Source organism: Eublepharis macularius, chromosome 2, assembly GCF_028583425.1.
Source record: "Eublepharis macularius isolate TG4126 chromosome 2, MPM_Emac_v1.0, whole genome shotgun sequence".
NCBI lineage: Eukaryota > Metazoa > Chordata > Lepidosauria > Squamata > Eublepharidae > Eublepharis > Eublepharis macularius.
The window spans coordinates 190,906,422-190,929,597 of NC_072791.1; the positions used below are offsets into that span (position 1 = coordinate 190,906,422).

Genomic DNA, 23,176 nt, shown 5'->3' on the forward strand with positions numbered 1-23,176 from the left:
AACCCCACCCCTCCTGAGTAGATACAAATGACCTGCCAACATCTTTTCCACACTGTGACACTGAGAGATCTCTGTCTTTTGGTGCTACACCTCTGAAGATGCCAGCCACAGCTGCTGGCGAAATGTCAGGAACTACAATGCCAAGACCACGGCAATACAGCCCGGAAAACCCACAACAACCAAAAATAATTCTGTATAACATGAAAACATTGCTCTTGAAAATTCTTTTTTTGCAAAATACACTTAAGAGACTAATGTGCCTAGGAAACAAAAAGATACTAATTTTAAAATATGTTTAAAAATGTTTGAAAAGGAACATGTTTGGGGGTTTGTCCTCAAAGCAAGTCATACAACAGCATGCCGAATAATACCAACTCTCTCCTTTCCTTCAACTCATTATCTTTTTGTTTCCCAATATATTAATATTCTGGCTAGAGATGAATATTTGTATTTCCTTTCATTTTTCAGTTTTAGTTTGCATTCCTGTTTAAAGGTGCCAGCTTTCTGTATGCATGTTTTGCATAATGAAATTTAATACAAAACTACATTGCTTAAGACTCTTGACTTACATTATAATAGGTTGAATATTTTTCAGCAAAGCTTTTGAAATTCTACTAGCCAGTACATAGATAAATGATTGAAAATATTACCCAAAAGGCCAGCATCCATTTCGACAGTGCTGGTGTCTTAGTAACAAGGAACGATAAAGGCAAATGCCTTTATTAATATTAATGAATTTTGTGCTGCGCTATAATAAGCCTTTTCAAAAGAACTAAAAGGGATAAATACTTAACTAATGCCTTAAACATAAAACATTGGTGAACAAAATCCCTTGCAAAGCAAGAGAAGCAGAAGAATGATCAGCTAGATTTTTCTTCCTAGTAACTTCTCATTTAAAATACTGGAGATACAAGGACTTTATCTTTTGTGAATGGAGCAGATGACAATTCTCACAGTTGCTTAAAGGAGGGAAAGTGATATCTTTCATTGAGGTAACTTTGGGTTGGCATCACCAAAAGGATGAGTTGTATCACTTCTCTCAAAATCTACGATGAGCATAGCAACAACACTTAAAACTATACATGATGTTCTCTCTTCTATATTGAAAATATTAATCTTTGACTGGCTTGTTCCGACATGCTTCCCAGCTCTGGAGATGTAAATATGTAATACTGGCAAACAAGCCCTTTGAGTTAAACAGAAGGAGTTATCTAATAATCACCAAATAAAGATCTCTTACTTTAACATTGTGGCAATTCAATACAATATTCAAAGCTAACAATCTTTAAGAAATGAGAGATCATCGTTATTTAAATCCAAAAATACTTATACCAAAATGAGATTAAGACTGAAATGTGTGGTGGTTTATTATAAATCTAAATATATGTTATATGATACTTATATTGTCATTTTTCATTCGTAATAGTTAAATGAAATACATGCGTCCAGTTCTTTTCAAGTTTCAGTTACAATTATTGGCAAATCCAAAGTTGGATGTTAGAAATCAAAAGGGTTTGAATGTCCTTAAGTAAACCCTCTAGCTTAAGTAGGTTTTTTTTACTTTAGTCTCACACTATGATCCCAGGCAGTGTTGTTGTTGTTTTTTAAAAGATGGTGGTACTCATATATATGACGAGCCCCGTGGCACAGAGTGGTAAGCTGCAGTACTGCAGCCCAAGCTCTGCTCACAATCTGAGTTCGATCTGGTGAAAGCCAGGTTCAGGTAGCCAGCTCAAGGCTGACTCAGCCTTCCATCCTTCCGAGGTTGGTAAAATGAATACCCAGTTTCCTGGGGTAAAGTGTAGATGACCGGGGAAGGCAATGGCAAACCACCCCGTAAAAAGTCTGCCAAGAAAACATGATGCGACATCCCCCCATGAGTCAGTAATGACTCGGTGCTTGCACAGGGTCATTTACCTTTTTACTCATATATATATATGGTTGCATTAATTTCTACCAACTCCCCCCTCAGGACTTGGGAGAACCCCCAGAAAGGTGACTACCTGTAAGTACTGTCACAAAAAAAGCTCTGATCCTAAGCATAAATACAACCGTGATCTTTTCAAGACATCTTTGTGTATGTAGGATCTTGTGGTAGAGTGAAGGTGTCCAACTAAGAGACTTCAGTAGAACCAATCCAGTTTATTTTCCTAACAGTGTACCTAAGATCAGGAAGTGTGTGTCAGTTTAAATCAAAGTAAGTGATGTGCTATGTGGACTGCATGTTTGTTAAAAATATTAACTAAAACAGAACTCAAAACTAAAACATAACCTCTGGAACCCTACGCTAGAATCCACAAACTGCTTATACTGATTCAGATGTTCTATAATTCAGCAAGGGTTTCCATTAGAGTTCATTTCAGTACATCACGCTGACTGTGGGTGAAATTCATGTGTCAGCATTTTAGAGGTTATGTATGTAGAAGAGATTCAGATGTACCTCTGTAATCACAGCTAATAATATATCTTCTGAAAAAGCCCTGAGGGAAGTTCCACTGGCGTGCATGGAAATACAGACTGCTTAGGAGCAAGTGGCTTGCGATTCAAGCTTGTAATGATTAAAAATAGTGTAGAAAAAGTATGTAACATAATTACTGTACTCAAATTACATGCACTTAGAAGAGTATTTTTCCCAACATCACACTCTATACAGTTATAGTTGATTTCAGAGTACCCACAAATAACATATTATCTGTAATACAATCTCTCTGGCACAACACCTAGGGTTCCAGTCTGGGCTTGGTTTGTGTCTTGGGATTTGTGCAGCAGAAGTACTGAAGTTTATTACAGGTCTGCTTAATAGACTATTGATTACTGCAAAGAAAATAATTATATTGAACTGAAGGAAACCTGAACCTCTCTAATTGCAAGCTGAGATTAAGGTGTTTTCGACTTTATATCATTGGAAACAATACTGCTAATACTGTAAAAGATAAATGGTCAAGTATATAAGTAGAATTCCTCTTCCTTTTTGGCACATTGCATAGGGAGACTGGTAAACTAACAAATTATCATATACTTCTCCAAGGCAGCATGAAGAATAGAACTAGAAGTTGAAAAGAAAGGGAAAGGATGAGATTACTTTTCATCTTGGTATAGCAATATCCTGTAAATGTAATGTTTTCTAGGTCTTATTGAATCATGCACACAAAAAAAGCAATTGCATGTGTGTTGCTGCAGGGCTGTAGCAATGAAGCTAATATTTGGCTATTGTTCAGAGACCTAACTGAATATCTGTGAACATTCACTGCAACATTATGCAGTTTGACAAAGGAATGAAAGCACCCCTACCCAATCTATTCAGAATGCAGAACTGGTATGTGTGTGTATCACATACATCCCAATGAATTTTAGATTCTGTACTGAATACAAGAAAGAAGATATATTTTAGGATCCAGTTTTTAAAGCCATCCACTTTTTTTGCCTTTTTGTCCATGGGCTGGATCCAACAATGTGCAAAAGGAAAAAGAAATCTACTTAGCATAGTTCTGCTTGTGGATAAAATTTTGGACGATTTTCACATCTCCCGCTCTTAATCTTAGTTGCTCATAGAGATGATAATATACACAAAAGAGCATGGGCTATTATATCTTCCCTTTCCTATACTGGACCCTGGGAAGCCATTTTGAGAATGAGGAAGCTGCTAGGTTTACTTCTTGGATCCCCAGGACTGGTTACACAAAATCTTGTGAAAGTGGAAACACAAGTGGGGATGCAATCAGTTGGACTTTGTGCAAGAGGCTGTTACTGTCTTGTGGTAACCATTTGCGGGGGGGGGGGGAGAGACAGAATGTAAATCTGAGGCAACTACGTGCTGGGTTTACGGATTTATTATATTTATTATTATACTGTAATGATATGCATCAGGTGCATCTACAGGAGCATGGGCCTTTTTCTAAAATGTCCAGTCCCACACACTGGTTTCTGTCTCTTTTTAAACTCCAACTGCCCACAAACAGTTAAATGGGTGACACAAGCTTGGAATAAAATGTGAGTAGCACGTAAGCTGTGAGTCCCCACAGGGCTCTTATATGTAGGGTTGTCAGGTCCCCTTATCCTCTCAGCAGTGGGGGGTGGGGTGGGGCTGAGATTGGCAGCCCTATTTATTTGGGATCCTGCTAGACTGATGTTGCATTTATTTATGAGGTAAGAAGGAATCTCTTTTCTATAGATATTTGACTGGACAGACACAACACGTATGGAAATAACCAAAAAGTTTTTATTTAACAGAATATAACCTATTCAGCAGGGTGTGTAACGATTCAGTTTATAAATTGAAACTAACTCTCAACTTCACCCCCAGAGGTTATAAACTTTCTTGGAGGTACAATTGCTCTGAGGAGCCTACAGAAAAATTGCACAGGTAAGATCTGCGCGCTTCAGATATCTATTCAGCTTCTGAATCTAATCTAATTTCCCTTTTGGACATTATGGAGCAGTCCAAAAACAGGAAGCACAAAAACATTTGTGATTTACAGTAGCCGCTGTCTCTTGGCTGCGATGAATCAAAGTGAGTGCCTGGGTTCTGGGTCTGGTAAATTGCACCCCCCCCAATACAACTAGCTACAGGGTAAAGGTTTTTTTTGTACAACTAAACAGTTCCATTTATCAGCTCCAAAATATGCAAATACTCTGAAAGCTCACCTGTACAATGTAATTGCACTGATTTAAGCAAACCACATGGAACAATATAATCAATAGGTATATTTACCACAGGTGTTGATTGTGGAGCTAAGTGATGCAGCTCCAGTGGAAAGGCCACCTTTGGAAACTGCTGAAACAACAGAAGATGTTGAAGATGCAGGAGATGATGTAGCTGTAGTGGAGGAGGCTGCTGCTGTTGATGTTAACCGCTCTCCAGACTCCATATCTGCAAGAGAAAAGGACACATTAATACTTGCAGGGAGGGGAGTTTCAAAGGACTATACCTAATAATTCTGTCTATTATCAAAATTTTATTCATGATTCCAACCCATCTTTCTAGAGACAGGTTTAAAGTTTCAGCCACAACACATGAACTAATAGCGCACTCCTAAACAGAGTCACACCTTAGAAGACTATCAAAGTCAGTGGATTTAGAAGGATGTCGCGCTGCTTCAGATTACACTGTAAGCAGGGCTTTTTTTCAGCTGGAACGCAGTGGAACGGAGTTCTGGCACCTCTTGAAAATGGTCACATGGCCGGTGGCCCCACGCCCTGATCTCCAGACAGAGGGGAGTTTAGATTGCCCTCTGCGCCACGGCACAGAGGGCAATCTAAACTCCCCTCTGTCTGGAGATCAGGGCGTGGAGCCACTGGCCGTGTGACCATTTTTGCCGAGGGCAATTTAAACTTTAAAAAACTCCCCCCTTGTTCCAGCTGACCCAAAGTGATGTCATTGTGTGGTCCTGAGTTCCATCACTGAGTACCACCACCTCTTTTCCCAGAAAAAAAAGCCCTGACTGTAAGTAACTGTGGGATGGAACAAAACCTTTCTTGTCCAGTTGCTACTACAATTCTCACCCCAAACTGCTGAGCCACATGTACAGCAGTACACAATGTACCTGCTGTTGTGCTCTTTGCTCAGTCTTTCCTTGTTTCCCCAAAGGAAGATTTGAGCTGAGGGACTAGGGAAGGGCTCTGTTAGTAAAACCAAGAGGCACGGATCTCCGGCTTAGAAGCCAAAGATGTGTTGGATCCAGACAAGCCCTTCAAAAGATACAGGAATTTCCATCTGTGGATTTTGATTCCCTTCTTCCCTGGTAGCCCAAAATACACCCCCAAGCCTGTTCCCAGGATTTCAGGAGAGGGAAGGACAGAAAATTGGGCTTCACCTGCAGAAAAATGGTTATCGATCCAAGTTCAGGAAACTGTGTGTGAATTTGGAAATATTCTACCTTACACATTGCAACAGTAATGCAAATTTACAAGTTACTTCATCTTAACATATATGTTTATAGGAAGAGACCTAAGATCTAAATTCATTTGCTAATTCATAACTTTATAAAACTCAGGGACATTTTTCTACTTCTACTTCCATATCTTTTGTATACTTAACATAAAATATGTTTTGATGGAATGTATGTAACATTTTTACGCACCGAATGCATACCACCTGAAATAGTCTATGCATTTGTCCCTGGTGAGGACGGAGTTGACCTGTGTGGTAGATACAGTAAATGGGATATAGTTTGGAGCACAATGGTATAAGTGTTCCTGGTCAAGAGCTGTCAGGGAAGGGCAAAGAGTAGGAAGGGGGGGGGGGTCACGTGACAATAAATCATACTTATGGTTTTGTATTAAAGTTTTCTCTATCATACAGCACTTCAATTTTTCTTATATTCTATTTGTGACCTTGCTGATATGATGGAAATAAACAGAAGTATATTATCTTATTTGATAAACATTCAATTTTCTCCAACACTTATTGGAGTACTACATCATAAATAATAACATACATTCAAATCACTTGTATGGCTTTTATTCAAGATGATGTGAAGTGCATGATATTCTATGGCTGTCTTCAAATCACAAGCCTCGGTTTGTGTGTAACAATCATTAGCATCCATCCATCTCTCCCCCTCCTTCCTTTTTTTGCATAGGGCCTTCTATCAAACTCCAAAGATGCTGTGATGTCTGAATGCAGGCACCTGGGCAATCTGAAAATTGCTTCCCTCCCTCCAAAAATCAAGGTTCTACACTATGGCTTAATTAGAATCCCAATTTGTGGGAGGGAATCAAACTTGAATTTAGCTAGATGCCTGTGTTTGGATGTCACAGCTCATTGGAGTTTGACTGAAGGCTTCCAAAACCAGGAAGCTTTCAACTGTGCAGCATGTACCAAACAAAGAGGGAGGGATCATGGGAGCATGGCTAACAAGACATATTTGTGCCTGTCACAAACAGAAGTTTTGTTGTGTCATCTGAATGTGGCTTATATAATGGCTCAGAGGACTAGAGTAATTTAAAATATTATGAGCAAAAATGCTCTAATTAATATTTAAGATGTAATAGAATAAGAATTCTTTTTCTTTTCAGAGGGGATCAGGGGAGAATTGAGTTGATACTAGGAAATGCTGAGTTATTGTATGTTTGAAAAAGGATATTAAATAAAATATAAAAAACAGCCCCCCAAACCCTTGTGCATTATATTGCAAATACAAGTTTTAATACAGTTTACTAAATGTAGATCAATATAACTACAATGGTGTCATTTATCCATAATGTCTGCCATTGTACGGCGAGACAGACAAGAATTTTGTTTTTAACTTAAGACAAAACCTTAATTGTGCCCACTTAGTTCATTATGCTAAACCACAGCAGGTGGCTGACACTGTAAGAGATAATCCCTGAAAGAGCTACTAGTGAGGATCAGCAATAATTAGATTGTAACCCGAAAGGTTCATGAGAGAAAATAAAAGAGATCAATAGACATACCGTTCTCCTATGAAAAGCAACAAGTGTTTATTATAATTTTTTTGTTCTTTCAACAATGCACTGCTAGAGAATACACAGATCTTAGTAAAATTAAATAGCCTTGTGAAGGACAAAGCACACTTTTCTAATGATCCCCTCCTTCCACATTTTCTAGGTTCTTGTTTCTCTTCTTTGGTAAGATGAAAATCTCTTTTTCTAGATTGTGTATTGATAAGCAGCATTTCCAAAAAAATAGGACTATCCAGTCGAACTCAAAAGATTGGACCGCATGCCATTTGCTGAATAGCTAGTAAGAGTCTTCTCTTTCTTTTTACTGTATAAATATTTCAAGGCTAACTGAAATGCACTTAAGAAACCAATAAATAAATTATGTATTTCATAAAACAATCATTCTAATCAAATTAAAAACTGCACGTTCTTGAATAGGATGAATACGTGGAGGGAAAATATGTGCACCATCATAATTTTGGCTTTCTCCATATACTTGTTAAGTCAAACAAATTCACTGACAGGAAGTATTGGCTTCCATGTTGTGAAACAGTTCTCATAAAACTGTATATATTTCTATCATGGATAGTAGTTTAATAATCAAACAACTACCCACATCAAATTAAGTGGAATATATATTTTGGCTGTGGAACTTTGTCCAGTTTTTGTAAATCAAGTATTACCTACTTTTTAAATTATAAGTGCTCCCCAAAATTAGCTATCCTGATTCCTGAGCTGAAATATCCTTTGAAGGAGAATATAGGACTATAGAAACAGGATGCTGGAATAGATGGACCACTGCTTTGAGTCAGCAGGGTTCTTCTGGGTTTGTGTATTATATACTTAATTCAGATTGTGCATGACTGCATCCCTGAATGCTATTCTATTTTGAAAAACTCCCTGAAAACAGAAAACTGATGTATGGGGAAAGGGTTCTAGCACAGCCTTCTGTCGAATATGCTTGCTTTGTATATGCCTATTTTATTTAGTGGGGAAGTCTTCAACCATGCAATAGCTTACTTGTAGTCTGAAATGGAAGTGCCAAGGAACAGTTTTACTGCAACATATAGATCAAAATTATTATAGATCGGAAATCAAATATGGGCAACTACTTTCTGTAGACCTTTACACAGATGATATTTTTTCATCAAGATAATTCTTTAGCCATCTAATATAAACTAATTTTAAAAAAACCCTCTCCAATTTAATGTGAGTAAAAATAGAAGTTCAGTTCTCAAGAATTTCAAGATACTATAGATATTTTTTATATTTTAATACCTTAACTTCAAGACAGTTTTCATGTAGACAAAAGCATTGCAGTGAAAAAGACAGGAGAAGATACTAATTCTGCTAAGACTTATTTATATTTCTATCTATTCTAGGGTTGCTAACCTCCAGGTGATGGCTGGAGATCTCCTGGAATTACAAATCACCTCTAAATGACAAAGATCAGTTCCCTTGGAGAAAATAGCTCCGTTGGAGAGTGGAATCTATGACATTATACCCAGCTGAGGTCCCTCTCCTCCTAAACCCTGCCCTCCTCAGGTGCCGCCCTCAAAATCTCCAGAAATTTCACAATCTGGAGCTGGCAACCCTATGTTTTTCCAAAATAATTTTACAAAGTAATACGTAAGCTTTTACCTTCCTTCCTTTCAAAATTATTTATTTATTTATTTAATTTATTAAATTTATAGTCCGCTCTCTCCGCAAGCCGGTTCAAAGCAGATAAAATTATTCACTGGGTTTTAAAATAAGGCATATATTGTAAATTTGTAAGAAGAGGACTCTATTCATTAATCTAATGTACACTGGCACAACTTGCAACTCAGCAAGTTCAAAACAACTGACTGGTTGTATATGGTGTTCTACTAAATTCTCAACATCTCTGACGCTGGGTGTTTGTGGGGGCAGTACTGGGCAGACCCAATCCTGGAAAGGACAATCATGAAAGAACGACGATAGTTAAAATTGTGAGAGCTTTCACTTCAACTTCCTGAATGCTGATTACAAAAGTTCTAGCAACAGGAAAGGAACACTATAATTCAGTGACTTATATATGCAGATCAGATTGGTTTCATAAAATGCAGATTGTCCTGTGATGCTACAAGGGAAAGGTCCCATTTGATCCTAGAAGCAACAGTGTCAGATGTCTCTTAGGCAATGTTCCTTAGATGTGGAACTTGCTTCTAAGTGGAACTCCTTTTGCAATGGGAGCCCTAAAATATGGATTGCGGTGAACAATTCTGAAATGAATTAAAGTCTTAAATAAGTCACCTCTCACTACAGTAGCACCCAATTGAATTTTCTCTCCTGCATTCCAGATAAGAAGTTAACCACCGAGTTGGATCCAGTGCAGAGATGCCAATTGTTCCCTTACCGTTCCCCCACCCCCAGCTATTTCCAACCCAAGGAAACTTTATCCTTGAGGTCATGAGATTTACAGGAAGTAATATTACTTTATTTATTTACACCCTGCTTTTTCCCACCAGTGGGGACCCAAAGTGGATTACAATATTCTCCCACCCTCCATTTTTATCCCCAAACAACAACTCTTTGACATTGCTTAGACTGAAATGACTGGCCTTTTTTCACCTTCGGTAGGCCAGGCAATTTGCCCCTTATCTTTCCCATGACCTAACTACAGTGATCCATGCAACTGTCACCTCCAGATTAGACTACTGTAACTCGCTCTATGCAGGGCTTCCCTTGGGTCTGACCTGCAGCGGGTCCAGAATGCTGCTGCACGTGTCCTGGTGGGTACACTGTATGGGACACGTGACTCCAACCTTGCAGTAGCTGCACTGGCTTCCCGTGGAGTTCCGGATCAGATTCAAGGTTTTGGTCTTAACTTATAAAGCCCTAAACAGACTAGGACCAGCATACCTGAGGGACCGCCTCTCCCCATATGTACCCCGGAGAGCACTTAGATCAGCAGAAAAACATCTACTGGTGGTCCCTGGCCCTAGGGAGGCTCAACTGGCCCCAACCTGGTGGAACGCTCTGTCGGAGGATACTTGGGCCCGCCAAGATCTTGTGTCCTTCCGGCAGGCCTGTAAGACAGAGATGTTCCACCAGGCATTTGGTTGAGGCCAGTACTCGGATCCACCAACTGGCCTCCCTGCCTGTCTCTTATTAGTGGGGGGCTTATTGAATCATCTGCCCCATGTAGGAACGGTGGCTAATCTCGCACCAACTCATGTCCCCACCCCTTTCTTCCCTTGTGGTTGGCAGGGAAGGGTGAAGTGAACCTGGGACATAGTGCAGAGTCAGAATATAGTGCACAGTTTGTTTTTATGCTGTTAAATCTGGCTTTTATCATTATTTAATATACTATTTTATCAATGTGTTTTTATTTGTATGTTGTAATCCGCCCTGAGCCCGTCCACGGGGAGGGTGTACTATAAATTTAATAAATAATAATAATAATAAAAAGATCACTCAGTAAACTTCTATGGCAGACTGGTGCTTCGAACCAGCAGTCTGACCATTATACCACAGGCCAGGCGGCTGCAGTGGGAGAAGGGGGCAAAATCACTCTCTTCTTCCTCTTCCATCAGTGGAGCTCTCAGAGCTCCAGACTCAGAAATGGTTGCTAGGGGAAGGGGAAAGCCAGGAAGATCCATGACCGTCATTATCTTCTGCTGACGGATTTCAGGATTCAACCCACTAAGAGCCAAGCTACAAGTGATGAATTACACTTGAATGGCAAGTGAACAGACTCACGTGTATTCCTCCCTGTTCACTTGCCATTCACTATATGGTCAAGTGGAGCGCAAGTGAATGGCAAGTGAACAGGGAGCAATACACGTGAGTCTGTTCACTTGCCATTCAAGTGTAATTCGTAGCTTGGCTCTGAGATGATCCCTGTCATTCTTTTTCTTTTTAATATTTAATTTTTTTTACTACAAACCTACAAACCAACTGTGTTTTAAACGCAACATTCTGGTACAAACGTTTTCATTTTCTTTCTTTTACTGCTCAACCATCTGTGTTATTGAAGAACTGAACTGATCATTTTGAAGCACATCCTCCCATATGTATCTCTGTTTTCTTTGAAATCTACTAAGGAATGCTTTCTCTATTTTAAGTGGTACTGTTAGGTAATTTTTTTGGGTGAGCTTAGCGGTCCCCCTCATCATTAAAGTGGTTAACTACTATTCCCATAATGCACTGGTGAAAGAAATTAACTGCACAATTGTGAGGAAGGCCCAAAAGCACTGAGAGAGCCCATCAACTCCTATGCCAACATATCCCTGAGACGCACCAGGGCATACAGACCCAAATATACGTTGGCAGAGTGGCACAGCAGTGCTCTGCAGTTGTCAAGTGTTAGTGAAGCAATACTGTAACCGCCCCCCCCCAACCGGAGTGCTGTTGGTACATCAACCTGTGCGGGTGGGAGAGGGGGCAGGCCATGCAAGAGTTAGTCATCTCCCTAAGATGCCCCAACCTGGGAATGTCCAGGCAGAGAAAAGTGTAGAGTTGCTAGATCTTAGAGGTCCTTGTTGGACTGTGTTTTATTGTTTTACATGATTTTATATTTTATAGTATTTTATGGTATATTGTTGTAATTGCTGTTAATATAATGAGCCCACTTGTGCATAGGGCTAGATATAAATCCAATATATAAATAAATATATCTAGAGATCCCTATATCTTCCCTGTGGGAGGGAGTAGGACCCAGCACTCACCTGGTTGATGATCTTCCTGGCACCGATGCGATTACATCACTTCCAGAAGTGATGTCATTGTTCTAGCCGCAGAAGTGCTCCCATCAGGGCTAAAATCAGCCCCAAACGAAGCATGGGAGCACCCCCACAGCTAGCACATCTCTTCTGGAAGTGACGTCATTGCATCTGCCGGAAGTGTGCATGCCATGTTTGTATCCAGGGTGCCTGCTGGTGGTGGGCAGTCAGTGGGCAGCTTAGAACCTCCCTCTGGTCTTCAGTGACTGGTGGGCAAGCGGGCAAACCACCAGAAGATTGCCCCCCACCAGCAGGCACCTGGGATCCATACAGAGGGAGCAGGGCCCTTTCCAGGGCTGTTTGGGCATTTGAAGGAGGGCTCACTGAGGCCAGGCCCAGAAGCAACTACCAGGTAACATGATACCATGCAACTTGCCTACCAGCTTGCTACTATTCAACAGCATCTCCCCCAAAGACAGTGTGGTGTCGTCAGAGAAAGATGTGGGAGACCTAGGTTGGAATCTCCACTCTGCCGTGGAAGTTCACTGGGTGACTTTGATCCTGTCACATACTCCCAGCCTAACCCACCTCTCCGGTTTGTTGTGAGGGTAACATGGAGGCAAAGAGAAGGATGCAAGTTACTTTGGGTCCCCCATTGTGGAGAGAGGAGAAATGAAGTAAATTAATAAACATAGATGAAGATAGGGGCAGATTATAACAGGTGAATTGCTTAGTGGGTTTGAAAGAGAGAAGGACGTAGGGAAAGGTGAATATATGGAGGCTGCCAAGAGAAGAGAAAGAGGAACTATTGCAGGGATATAGAGAAAAGTGAAGTCCTTGCAGATTCTCCACCATGCAACTGAGCCTGGCTTAGCCAATTCCATGCAACTGGGCTATAGAGGAGAGGCTGCCAGCGGGGGAGGTGAAGACAGGGGTAGACAGAAGTGGATAGGAAGGGGGGAAGGAAACATGGAAAGGGGGAGAGGCTATGGGGGCAGGGAAGGGAAAGAGGACATGATGGGGGAAGGGAAATGAGATGCCTCCCTCAATTCCTTGCAGGTCCCCCACATATCTTATACTAATAGCCAAGCGGCAAAGATTTGAGGATACTTAAATCCAGAGATTGGAGCCATGAACATACATGACCAATCTTCTTACATACCTGAAAAATGCCTCAGGTTTACAGAAAAACTGAAATCTACCCACCCACTCAATAATAGAAGCAGCACTTATAGCTTTTAGAAACTCAGTAGCCTTTGTGACTCATGCTAGGCAATCACAACAGTCAAGGTTTCTGACAGTAAACAGCATGGGGTGGGGCAGGGCTGTTTCTAGGGATGATTCGGCTTTTGAGGGAGTCTCAGCTGGGCCAGTCCTGGCTATGAAGCTACATTTTAATTTTACTAACATTATTTCGGCTCTAGTGCTTCAAAAAATCTCAATAGACACAGAAGATGACGTACGCTATCTCTGTATTTGCTTAGGAGAACGGAAGTGGTCATTGTGCATACTTGTCCAAGATAGTTTTATATTGTTTGCCTATACCCCTTAAAAGTTTTCTCCCATGATTCTTTGTCAAATTAAACGTACTAAATATACAATTCATATGGGATAAAATATCTGTTTGGTTGCTTCACACACATTGAAAATATCTTGGGCCACTGGAGCATGGGATTACCAGATCTATATTATTTCCTATTCTAAATACAACCTATCATGACGGAGTTCAGCTTCAGTGATTCTGAATATACTCCAGATTCGGATGACACTGAGTAGATCATTGCTATGCCTTTGGCTTCCTCTATTATTTCCATATAACAAAAAAGCTGCCCATATCCCTGAGGAAAAAATTTTCAGGGAGGATTCTGCAGCAGATCAATATGGTATCAGTCTTTCCACAGTGGGTTAATAACTCTAAGTTAGGCTCAAAGTGCCACACTGAACACAGTTTAAATTTAAACAATTCAGGCTTAGCCTAAACCTAGAAATGTGTTTAATTTAACAGAGTACAATTCAGTCAAATTTTATAGTGCATTCCTAAGCAGAGTTACATCTTTCTGAATTCATTGAAGGCTGTAACTCTGTTTAGGGTGGCACAGTTAATCTGTTTTGTCCCATTTATATTATTGTTACTATTTACTACTTTTATATCCTGTTCTTCCACAAAATGACTCAGGGCAGCAAACAGCTTAAAACAAAAAACAATATCAAAGACATAAACATCAGAAAAATACAAATAGTTTCTCACCCCACATATAAAACCAGACAATTAAAAAGCAACAAAATGCAGATCGCACATGAATAAAGCAGCAACACATCAACCGTGAAAAACAAAAATCATAATAATACAGCACTATATAAACCAATAACACAGAGATATCACATCAATAATTACTGGATTCAGCTCCTTCAAAGTCCCTCCCAAGAAAAAGTCGTAACCTCCATAAGGCCAAAAATCAGGGCCTCTTGGAACTTGGCCTCTTGGAACTGGGAATTCTAAGGGTTCAGATTAGAACCTCAGCTAACAAAGCCCTCTCTCGTGTATCCATGGACCTCAACTCAGCCAGGGTTGCTAGATGTCTAGTTTTGAACCATAAAGTCCAGTATATGTCCTTTCTGACTGGGAAATAAATTGAGAAGAGAACAGACACACAAACCTCTGGTATTTTTCTAATTAAACGGTCCAAGTGGCAAGAAGTACCAAAGGGACAGAGTCGGGGGGGGGGGAGTTTAAGGGTTAAAATAGAAAGAAAGTGAGAAAATAGAGCAGCCAAAAAAGAAGGGCTTAGCTATGGAGGATGGGCTGGTGGAAGGCACACTGTAGCTGGTGCTGCTACCATTTCCATAAGTCCCCACCTGGGAGGAGAAACTTTAGGTCCTCAAGCAGCAGCATAATTTCTCCCCTCCTCTGAAAGAGGCAAGGACAGTTTTATTGCCTGTGTGTCCAGGCTCTCCTCTGTGCTGCAAGGTAGGTAGTTAGTTTTTGCTCATTTGTGTTCTGTTTTCTCCCCCTTTCTCACTTGGGGAGCTGCTTTGCCAGCCCCCCTCACCTACAAGCCAGCTGCTGCTTCTGGCTCCCATCTAGGAAAAAGCAGGCAGCTTCCCTCTCTCTCTGTGGGAGACAACTGCAAAAAAACGAAACCAAAAAGGGGGAGGGAGGGAGAGGGCATGATGAAGAACTTAAAATTCCCACCATGCTCTATAACAGTCAGCCTAACCACGGTGACATTCCATGCTGACTTGATGGCCAGGGAGGGGGAGTTGTCACAGTTCCAAAATCAGTGTAATAGTTCCCAAAATCACTTCAGAGGGCATTTTGTCCCCGAGAACTAGTTTTGTCTTTCCCCATTACTCCCTTTAGTCTTTCCCCCATTCCTCATCTCCCTGTTCCTCCCTTGGCAATCAGTGGCAGCAACTTTCCCCCCTGAAGTCCTCACCACCCTGACAACAAATGAGATAAGGGTGGGATGGGGAGTGTCATAATATGGCTTATGTATCCTAATGGTGTAACTATTTATTTACTTCATTTATACTCCTGTTTTCTCCCTAACAGGGAACGAAAAAAAACTAAATCCATTTTATCTTCACAATAACCCTATGAGGTGGGCTAAAATCAGTGAGATGGATGGGAATAAAGGAGGTGTGGGGGGGCCCATCCTTGGCTTCTGTCCAGGGCCCCAGAATCACTAAACCACCCCTTCCTGATGGGATATCTATCTGCCTGTCACCGTCGGTGTGGCATGAAGTGCACACAGTAGCAGTGGCACTTTGTGGCCTGCCTCTTTTTAAAGGCAGTCCCACACAGAACGTATTATAGTTAGGAAGTTATCAAGGCATGCAAACTGAAGCCAGATCTGCTGATTCCATCAATGATTGCAACTGAGAATGCCTGGCTAGCTCCAAAACTTGTTTTCCAAATAGAATGGCAAGAATCAACAATACCCCAAAGTCTCATTGTCTGATTCGAAAGAATATCAAGGTTTGGGAAGGCACACCCCAGGCAGCTCAAGAAGCCAGGTCGTACCCTCTGGAATGCATGCTACCAACAATATTAGCAGTTATAGATAATGCTGCTTATCTCAAAGAAGCTATTCTTTTCAAACATTCTTTTTTGCTCAAGTAGCCAATTACAAGGAGTATGAAAAATTGACACCCCCCCTCCTGAGCCTTGCTATTTGAATAAGGTTGCCATTCCCCCCCCCCCAATCAAGGGGAATGCTCCTGCACTGTGAGAGTGGGCGGCGGCCACGCTCACAATGAGAACTGGCGGTGGCAGCAACAAGGGCCCCCTTTGACCCTGCATGATGACATGACTCGTAGAAGTGACATCATCATGCGAGCCGGGAGCCCGCGCACGCGCAGAGAAAGGAAGCTGGGGTAAGTACCAGCACCAAATCGCCTACCGGGAGACTTCAGGGACCTAGGGATCCCTTGTTGAGGGACTCCAGGTCCCTGGCAACCCTAATTTGAATTCACTGCAGTATTGTCCAGTCATCTGGCATCATTTAAGTAGTACGCTGCGCTTATTTCCAGGAGAGAACATGCATTAAAATGTTTTATGAATTCTGAAATTATTTTGGAAAGTTACTCTAAAGAAAAACCTTGGCTATCTGCCCTTGGCATACATACTTAACTACAGCCACCATTGCAATTTGAATTAAAATAATAGTTGTTTGTTTCTTTGAAAATGACACATGTATAAGCGCACAGTAAGGTAGCTCCTCAAACTCTGAACTACTCGTTTTCCATTTTTGTAAAAACAAATGAAAAAACTCCACCCAGTTTTCACTAGCAATGTGAATTTCTATGATGAATTCTTAGTAATAATTCTTTTTAAAAATACTGTCCTAGTTTCCCAGTGTGTCACTTATCCATGCTTGTTACAAAGGTGTAGCATCTGGCTCTTTGTTTTATCTGCCTCTTCCTTCAGGCAAGTACCATTCAACAGTGCCAGTATTAGGAACCAGTCCTTCTGCTCTGTGAGACTTCACAACGGCTAGTCACGCAAAGAATGGCTGGACCCAGCACTAGCAGAGCTTTTTGTATCATGGCTATTTCCATTATTGTAAATCATGATGCAACAATGGGTTTTTTTCATCACTAGAAAAATTGGGGTGGGAGGTGCAGGATGATTAGAGAGGCGAAACCTCTGGAGAAATATGAGCTAAATGTCACAACACATCTCTACCCTTGCACAATAGACTCTGACTCTCAGGCTCATACAGCTGTCTTCTGAGAACAAGAATTACAGGTAATTAATTTTATTCCTTGACACAGTGTCTTCATAATTGGCATAATGGGAAATGAAGTACATAAAAGCGACTGGAAAATGTTTAATGAAGTTTTACTAAAACACATTACATTTCAAGTTTGCCAAATTGTTGAAGAGTATGGTTACACTCATAAATGTGGGGCTACGAGGCTGTTCATATTTTACTTCCATTCCATCTCTTTGTAGCTAGATGCCACCAGGAATAGTACTATATTTCCATCGAAGATGTGGGTGTTTAAAACCTGAAATCTTAAAAATCAGTTATGGGAAGACTTAGGGTTGCCAAGCCGGGCAACCAGTGAGAGAGTAGGGGGTTGTACCCTGGAAGTAACATGCTAGTGACTAAGCTGGAGCCTTATTTCTATTTTTTATTCTCCTGCTGCTACTTGGACCAGCAGCAGGTAGAGAAAATTACCTGGAGGCCCACCATAAGTGAGCAAATGGCAAGCCTAGCAAGACTGGTGAGGGGAGTCCAGACTCCAGACCCTTATCACCTTTTCAGAGATGAAACATTTCCCTTTACATTTTGACTTGCCTAGAAGAACATTGTAGAGCAAAACAACAACAACAACAACAACAACAACAACAACAACAACAACAACAACAACATAGAGAGTCATGCAGTGCCCTGGTCTGTTCAGAAAAGATCATCAGGTGATGTGCAATTGAACACTCCTCATATTTTATTTTTCAGAATGGACAGCCTGCAGGTTTTGAGCAGCAAAATAATGGTACAGTAGCATCAGGAGACCAAAAACTACTGTGCCATTATCTCGTTAGTCAAACAACTGAACAACCTAATAGGAATCTGAAAGCCAGTGTGGTGTAGTAGTCAGAGTATCAAACTAAGATCTTGGAGACCCAGGTTTGGATTCCTACTTGGGCAGGAAAGCTTGCTGGGTGACCCTGGGCCAGTTTCTTTATCTTGGTCTAACTTACCTCAAAGGGATAGTGTAGTGATGATGAATTGGAGGGGAAAGGTGGACTATAAATGACATACATACATACATACATACATACATACATACATACATACATACATACATACATACATACATACATACATACATACATACATACATACATACATACATACATAAAGGTAAAGGTGCAAGCACTGAGTCATTACTATACATACATACATAAAAAAATTGTAAGCTACTTTGGGTCTTCATTGGGGAGAAAAGCATGTTTAAGCATACAAATAAATAAATGAAAAAGTTGGGGAAATCTGTCATTGAGAAAAAAAGTAAAACTTACTCTTTAGTTATATTTTAAAATTTGGTTTACTCAATTGTTCAATACAGCTAAAGTAACACAACTAAAATTATAACAATGCATTTCAAGACCTGAAGTTCAACTGCTTTGAAATAGTCCCACTGAACGTTTACTCCTCTAGTTGTAGTCTACTCCTCTAGTTGTACGGAATAGGGAAGGATTTTTTTTGCTTGAGTCTTTGGGGTTTGGTTACAATATTTATTATATAAGAATTGGATAAAATCCAATAAAACATCAGCCCACCCCCCATACCATAGAATAAAAAGGTCCTAACCTCGTGGTGAAATTAAAATGATGTTGGTGTGGCAAAATCTGTCCAGCAGGGAGTTTAATATATAGAGAACTCTCACTGAAAAGGAACTCTCACATCACCACCCTCCTTATTTCTGAAGGAGGGAGGCGTGTCATACAGTTCAGAACCTTTAATACACATGTTAAAGTTTGGGTAGATTCATATAAAGAAGGCAGTCTGTCAGTTATCCTACTCCCAAACCATTTAAAGGTATAAAGGTCAAAACCAGCATCTTGCTGATCTTTTAGAACAGGAAAAATAAGCTAAAATCATGTTCCAGTTAGAGATGGGCATGAACCGAAATACGAACCAAAGTTCATGATGAACCGGGCCGGTTTGTGGTTCATGAACCAGCGGTTCATCAGAGCCCATTTCTGATGAACCGCTATGAACTATAGGCTTGTTCGTTTGGTTCATTTTTTGGTTCGTCACTGCAGACAGCCTGGCACTGATCAATCAGTTTCCTAGGCAACAGGGGATGGACTTCCTGCAGACCTTCTGCTGACCCCGGAAGTGGCCTTCTGCTGACCTGGAAGTGATGTTTTCACGAACCAAACAAACCAGTTCGTGAACCGCAGCAGATTCGTGAAAGTTCGTGGTTCGTGAAATGTGACGAACCACAAGCCACACGGTTCATTTTTTTTACGGTCTGTGCCCATCTCTGGTTCCAATTATTACTCTAGTATCCTTAGTTGAAGTTTCTGAACAGTTTTCAAGGACAGCCCCATGTGAAACTCATTACAGTAATTTAGTCTAGATAACTTTGGCAAGGCTATCCCTGGGAAGGTAAACGTTGTTGTTACACAGTGGCTTTAAACTGTTGACAATGCTTGGCACAGGAGACCCTTGCACTTTTCACCACGAAAAGTGAAAAGTGACAATGCCATCTAATTGTTCCTTACTCCATGTCTTGTTATATTCTTTACCTCTTCCTTGGTTCTCCAGATGTATTCTCTCACTCACCATAGGAAAATATATGGGGCAAAAATAACTACAACTGTATTATACCCAAGTCAATATAATTAAGTGCTAAAAATTTCTTGATGTCAGCTTAGGTAACAGAACATTTCAGTGTCAATATATGTAAGAAAGTATATTAAGGTTGTCAACAGTTCTTTCTGATTACTGATACTGGAATGTTGTTTTACACATCTTCAAAAAACATTTCCCCTAAATGTCTTCAGTTCTTACAATTCATGTCAGAGATAAGTCACAATGACAATATTTAACAGCAAATTTCAAGAGAGGGGGGAAAAACCCTTTTGCCTAGCAAAAGGCCCTCTTCCTTGCAGGAAACATCATTGTTTCTTGAAAACAGGGGACAGAAATTCCTATTAGAAAATCTCAATTAGTGTACAGGTGTAGTGGTTTATAAACTAAAGGTACTCAGACCACAATGAAGGTCTGAGGACAGTTTAAAGGTCAGGACAGTTCATTGAATTGATTAACCATTATATTTCCCATAATATTATTCTAATAGTCTCCCACCTACCAGTGGTTGGATGTGGCATACTGCACAGTGCATTTGCCAACTTTGGGGTTGAAAATTCCTGGGTATATGGGTGTGGGGCCTATGGGGGGTAGAGTTTGCGGAGGGGAGGGACCTCAGCCAGGATGTGATGTCATACAGTCCCCCCTCCAAAGCAGTCATTTTCTCCAGCAGAACTGATCCCTGTAGTCTGGAGAACAGCTGTAATTCTGAGATCTCCAGGTCCAACCTGGAGGTTAGCAACCCTGTTGCACAAGTTAAAGCTTCCAAACCATCTTTAAGAGGTGCCTCATCTAGAATTCATTGTAATAATCAGTTCCAAGGTTACAAAGCCATGGGTACTTGTAACAATATTCCAGGATTCGAAGAACATTGTTGTTGGATTATATATAACACATGGAAAGCTATATTGCCACCACCTGTTTCTTCAAAAACACCACCGGATCCAACTGCAATCCTCCTTTTTGTACCTATTGGACAAAGAACTATGTCCCTTCCCACAGGCGACACCACTCCACTGAGTACCTGGTCTCCCTGCAAGTATCACCTTCCACCTCTCAATTCAATTTCAGCTTGCAGCATCAGCCCCTTAACAGATACTGGTTTAGGACTGAGGCAGCCAAAATGGCAGATGTCTGTTGATTTCCTGTCTTCTTCTCCAATCCCACACAGTACAATTTACCTCACGCCCTGATGTCATTATGCTGTCCTTCTCCCTGTTTCCTTTTCGTCGACTGCTGTTTGGAAAGGCAAGGAAATGCTGTACATAAAGTCATCTGGACACAGGGTAAATTGTAATTCATTACAGAAGGGAAGGAGCAGAAATCAACACAGGCTTGCTATTTTAGGTAGCAGCTTCATGTTTCTTCTGATTTTTTTTTTTAGCTCAACCTTGGAGAGGAAATGGATGTTTGGACAGAACGCAGTGAGGGCACTTCAAAATCAGCCGCATAGCTCAAAAAAGGTTGCGTCTGTTTTTCCCCTCTCTTACTTACGCAATCAAAACACTGGCTGACCTGAACAACAGGGATGTTATCTCAGTATAACCAACTGTGTAAAAAACCCATACATTAAAAATAGCTATAACCAAAAGAACAGATGCCAGGCTTTCACCTTCGAAGTTCATTTAATTTCCAATCTTTGCCTCAAAAAATGAGGAAGAGGTGGTTTTAAGAGTTTATATCACTAATTTAAACAACTGTGCTGGTATGATGCTAGTGCAACACAAGAACCTGGAGAAAAATATTTGACTCCTTATTTCAAACCAGTCCTCATGTCTGCACAATTCACTGGTTGAAGCTCTCATTTCTAGATACGTTTTCTCCTCTTTCCTATATTCCACAGGATTGTTCCCTTTCCCTAGCCCCAAACATTTAAACAATAAGGATTCATTTCCCATTTCTATATTGCTGTAAATGTTTCAATGGTTCTCACTCCAGGGCCGTCTGTGCCTGCAGAATACAAATTTTTCAATGCTGGCCTTACTATTAATCGTTTGCACACAAGACTGACGCTGAAGCATGTTGATATGTTAATTTTTCTTTTAAAAAATCAGAAGTAGTGCTAATAGTATGTAAGAATATTATGCTGGCTAGATTGTAAGCTTTTTAATATTTAAATGATAAAAAATTGATAGTTTAAATGGTTTCAACTGATGGTTTAAATGGTTTATCTCAAACTAAATTTGCATCCCTAATTTCCAAAGCCTCTTTACATCCCTTAACTTGCTGCATTTTCAGGCCTATTTGACCATCTCTTCCCAGATCCAGGCTTGCTCTATCCCTTTTTTCCTAACCCTTTCTACAAGAGCTGCATTTAGGGTGGCCAAGCCTCTGTCCACAACCTACAGGAGATTTCTGAGGCAGTGTCTGGGGAGGGACATGTCTGACCCAGAAGTGATGTCACTTCTGGAGGATGCGTTAAGAATACCCCCAAATCGCCAATGGGGGATTTCCTAGAGCAGAACCTGAAAGTTACGTCACTTCTGGATCAGAAACCATCCCCCTCCAGTTCTTGACATGTCCTGAAAATTAGCAGCGGCACGAAAGCCAGCACAACAGTGGAAGATCCCCCGCTGGAAGTGAGCAAATTATTAATTTCAGATATCACACGCCTTTCTCACTGGGACCCAAGGAGGATTACAAGTATGATAAATCTGCTTAAGACTGTTCTGTTATGCAAGATGTGAAAAGAGTATATTTTTAATTACATGGGGCATTCATTATTATTGATTTCTACAGAAACAAAGGCCGTTTTCACATGCATTTAACATTGCGCAAAACTCATGGAACAAGAGCATCTTTGTGGTGCGATTTATGATGTCCCCCCTTTTTGTGGCGTGATGACATCAGAAATTGCACCATTAAGAAGCCCTCATTCTGAGAGTTTTGCGTGATGATAAAGACATATGAAAACTGTCAAAGACTTTACAACTGTTAGCTCATTTATCTCCTATGTCCTGCACAGCCTGCTCTTATCCATGTCTGTTGGTGGTGGAATGTGCTATCAAGTCATAGCCAACTTATGCTGAACCCTGCTGAGGTCTGCAAGGCTAAAGACTAACAAGTGATTTGCTATTGCCTTCCTTTGCTACCCTGGTCTTTTTTGGAGGTCTCCCATCCAATTACTAACCAAGGCCAACCTTACTTAGGTTCTGAAACCAGAGGAGATTAGTCTTGCCTGGGCTACGCAGGTTAGGGCTATCCATGTTTTTCTAGCAGTAAGAACTACTGAATTCAGAGTGATCGGCTCCTTTA

At 40.7% G+C, this 23,176-nt stretch overlaps 1 protein-coding gene across 2 annotated transcripts in view; it reads right to left on the reverse strand.

The window, feature by feature from the left end:
• The window catches only part of BAZ2B (bromodomain adjacent to zinc finger domain 2B), a 279,279-nt gene that overhangs the window by 118,721 nt on the left and 137,382 nt on the right, over positions 1-23,176 (reverse strand). For both annotated transcript variants that reach the window (XM_054970384.1, XM_054970383.1), the window contains one exon: positions 4,712-4,870. In XM_054970384.1, the coding sequence (XP_054826359.1) occupies positions 4,712-4,868 (157 nt within the window). In that variant the 5' untranslated portion in view covers positions 4,869-4,870. The remainder of the gene's footprint in view (positions 1-4,711; positions 4,871-23,176) is intronic.